This window comes from Arachis duranensis, chromosome 9 (genome assembly GCF_000817695.3).
Source record: "Arachis duranensis cultivar V14167 chromosome 9, aradu.V14167.gnm2.J7QH, whole genome shotgun sequence".
NCBI classification, from domain to species: Eukaryota; Viridiplantae; Streptophyta; class Magnoliopsida; order Fabales; family Fabaceae; genus Arachis; species Arachis duranensis.
The window spans coordinates 61,158,871-61,161,650 of record NC_029780.3 but is presented as its reverse complement, the minus strand read 5'-3'; the positions used below and the strand labels follow the sequence as shown (position 1 = coordinate 61,161,650).

Genomic DNA, 2,780 nt, shown 5'->3' with positions numbered 1-2,780 from the left:
CACCCAGATATATCCTGGTTCAGCTGCTAAGTGCAGTGCAGCCTACATCCAGTCTCCATCACAACAATGATGGAATTTCACTATAATCATCCAGATTACAAGTTGTAAAGTGCTAACCCAACTTACAAGGGGATTTCCACAGAATCATGAAACACAACACAGATGTACAAAGGAACTCTAAGACATCTATGGCTTTTTCTTTTAATTTTGCACTCTCTGCCTTTTTCCGCTCTATGGCTTTTTCATACAAACCTCACTGTTTGCCTTTTTTTCCATGAGACTCAAGACATGACAAAATTAAACAGAAAAATACTAAACAGAAAACATTGAAGGAGAAGAAGAACTGCTAGCTTAGGTAGCTCTGAGAACTCTGTGCTTTGCACTCTCAAACCTTACTCCTTGCTCCAAACAGTGGCTGTTCTTCCTTTTTAAAGAAGAGAGAAGCCTCCACACTTGAAGCCAACACCCAAACCGACTTCTTCCTCCTTCAAGAAACAGAACCGGTTCGGCCACATAGAGAGAGAAGAGATAACCATGCAAAACCCAACATGCAATTACCTCAAGTCCTTTCTTGATCATCAACCTTCATCAATCCGAGCTCTCCATTCTTGGCTTCCTCTCCAAGATGGATTTCTGGCCCTTGATGCTTCATGATGATTATGACTTCATCTGCTTCAATCTCTACCTTCAACCATCACTTCGCCACTCTAGCTACTCCCTGTGGTGGTTGAGCAGAATCAAAGACAAGCCATGCTTCAAGAATCTCACCTCTTGGCCGAATCTTCATCCTTCCTTTTTTTTTGAGTATGAAGGATCCGAGATTACCTCACCAAATCTTACCAGATTAGGTGATAATCTCAGCCACAACATACTTTTTGTTTTCTTGCCATCATGGTGATGGACTTGTAGCTTGTTCTTCCCTTGCTTCGGTAGCTCCCTTTTGCTTTCATGGAAGCCATTGTTTCCTGTGTAATAACCGAAGAGAGAAGGAAAGAGATGAGAGAGAAGAGAGAATGTGAAGAAAAAGTAATTCAAAGTGATTAAACAAATTAATTAAAGATAGCTTGCTTTTTCTTCCCTGGGTGGCGTGTAAAGTTAATGCCATCAATCAAGTCAAAGATACTCTCTCTCATATTTCCCATGCACTTATCAAGTCACACCTTCTCTCTCATGTTCCCCATGCTAGTTTAATTAAATTTCAAATCCTTCAAAAAGTGAGTTGGAATCCGTTGGAAGCTTCATGGATTCGTGTAATGCATGGAAGCATTCAATAATTTTGGACTTGGTTGCAATAAGGATTATTCTTGGCCCAACTAGTAACAATTGCTTTCCTGATGGATTTGGATCAAACATAGGAAGCTTTCTTTGGGCTTGTAGTAACAATATTAATCTAGCCCAATTAACCATCACAATAATTCAGCCATATATCATTGAATATTTTTGAATCAATGCTGAATTGGAAAGCAAATTCACACTTGGGCTGCAGCATTTTATTTTATTTTCGGCCCAATTCAATTCATGCATTATAAAATTATTAATTAACATATAATCAAATAACATTGAATTAATAATTTTGTAATTAAATATTTTAATAATATTTGTTTATCACAAAAATTAATTTGGAGTTTTTCAAACTCATCAATGTTATATAATTATTTTAAGCCATAACAATATAATGGTTTATGACATATTTTACCTGAATGTTGGTACAACCCTTCGACCAAGCATAACATACAAAACAATATCCTACTAATTATTACTCACCTTGCCCCTAAATTGTTGCAACTTGCGGTTGCAAATGGACGGTGGAATATCACAGACCAAAAATCTAAACATACCATTAATAGACTACACTATTTGGCATCATTTCTTGAAATGATCTTCCTTGATTGCTTAATCAATTTCGATTCCAAACACCATACGCGGTGGCGCATGCAAGGCAGGGAGGGGTGTGCAGGCCCTTTGCTGCCTTAGCCACCATTACTGCCGCTGTCGTTGCCACCAAACACCTTAGGATATATTGTTGAACCATATTTGTGGTTCAAGCACATTTTCTTTTCTTGACCTTCAAGAAAGGTAATAATTAAGGTCTTTTGTTCCTTGTGCATGGCTACTAGCAACCAAGGGCAGGGACAACATGGCTCGGTGTCATCTTCGTCTTCGTCTACATCATCGCCGTTGGATTCAGAGGACGAGTTGCAAAACATGTTGCTGGCACCAATGGCTTGGAAGAACCGAAAGTGCCTTTCCAAGCAGCTATCAATGGTTGAGACGCCCAGGGACATCGCTTGGGAAAGAAAGCGTCGGCTTGAGCGTATGAGGAGTTCTGTTCAAGATTCTGGCGATGATCTCATGGATGAAGACCTTTATGAGCTCAAAGGGTGTATAGAATTGGGGTTTGGATTCAATGAGGAAGATGGTCAAAGGCTTTGCAATACCTTGCCTGCACTTGACCTCTATTTTGCCGTGAATCGGAGGTTGTCGCCAAGTCCTGCTTCCACCCCGAGTAATGTTTCCACCCCTAGTACTAGCCGTTCTTCCCTCGGCGCTCGTTCTTCGTCATTCGATAGCCCAAAAAGTGATGACTCATGGAAGATTTGTAGCCCAGGTGAGAGAGAGAAATTTTAAAAGCATTGTTAATGGCAAGAGAAGAGAAAAGTTATTAGTATACATAATTATGTGTACACCTTAATCAGCCTTTAGGAACATACATCATTATTTCTTTGCTTACCTACGTTTTCAATGCTACAAATTTGTTGCCAAGTTATTGAATATCCTAT

The 2,780-nt window shown here is 39.5% G+C and overlaps 1 protein-coding gene across 2 annotated transcripts in view; it reads left to right on the top strand.

The window, feature by feature from the left end:
• Positions 1–1,785: 1,785 nt before the first annotated feature.
• LOC107465745 (uncharacterized) overlaps positions 1,786–2,780 on the top strand; it is a 1,475-nt gene continuing 480 nt past the window's right edge. For both annotated transcript variants that reach the window (XR_002368070.2, XM_016084717.3), the window contains exon 1: positions 1,786–2,608. Coding sequence is in view for 1 of the 2 variants with exons in the window: in XM_016084717.3 (XP_015940203.1) it covers positions 2,107–2,608 (502 nt within the window). In the remaining variant the exon portion in view is untranslated. The remainder of the gene's footprint in view (positions 2,609–2,780) is intronic.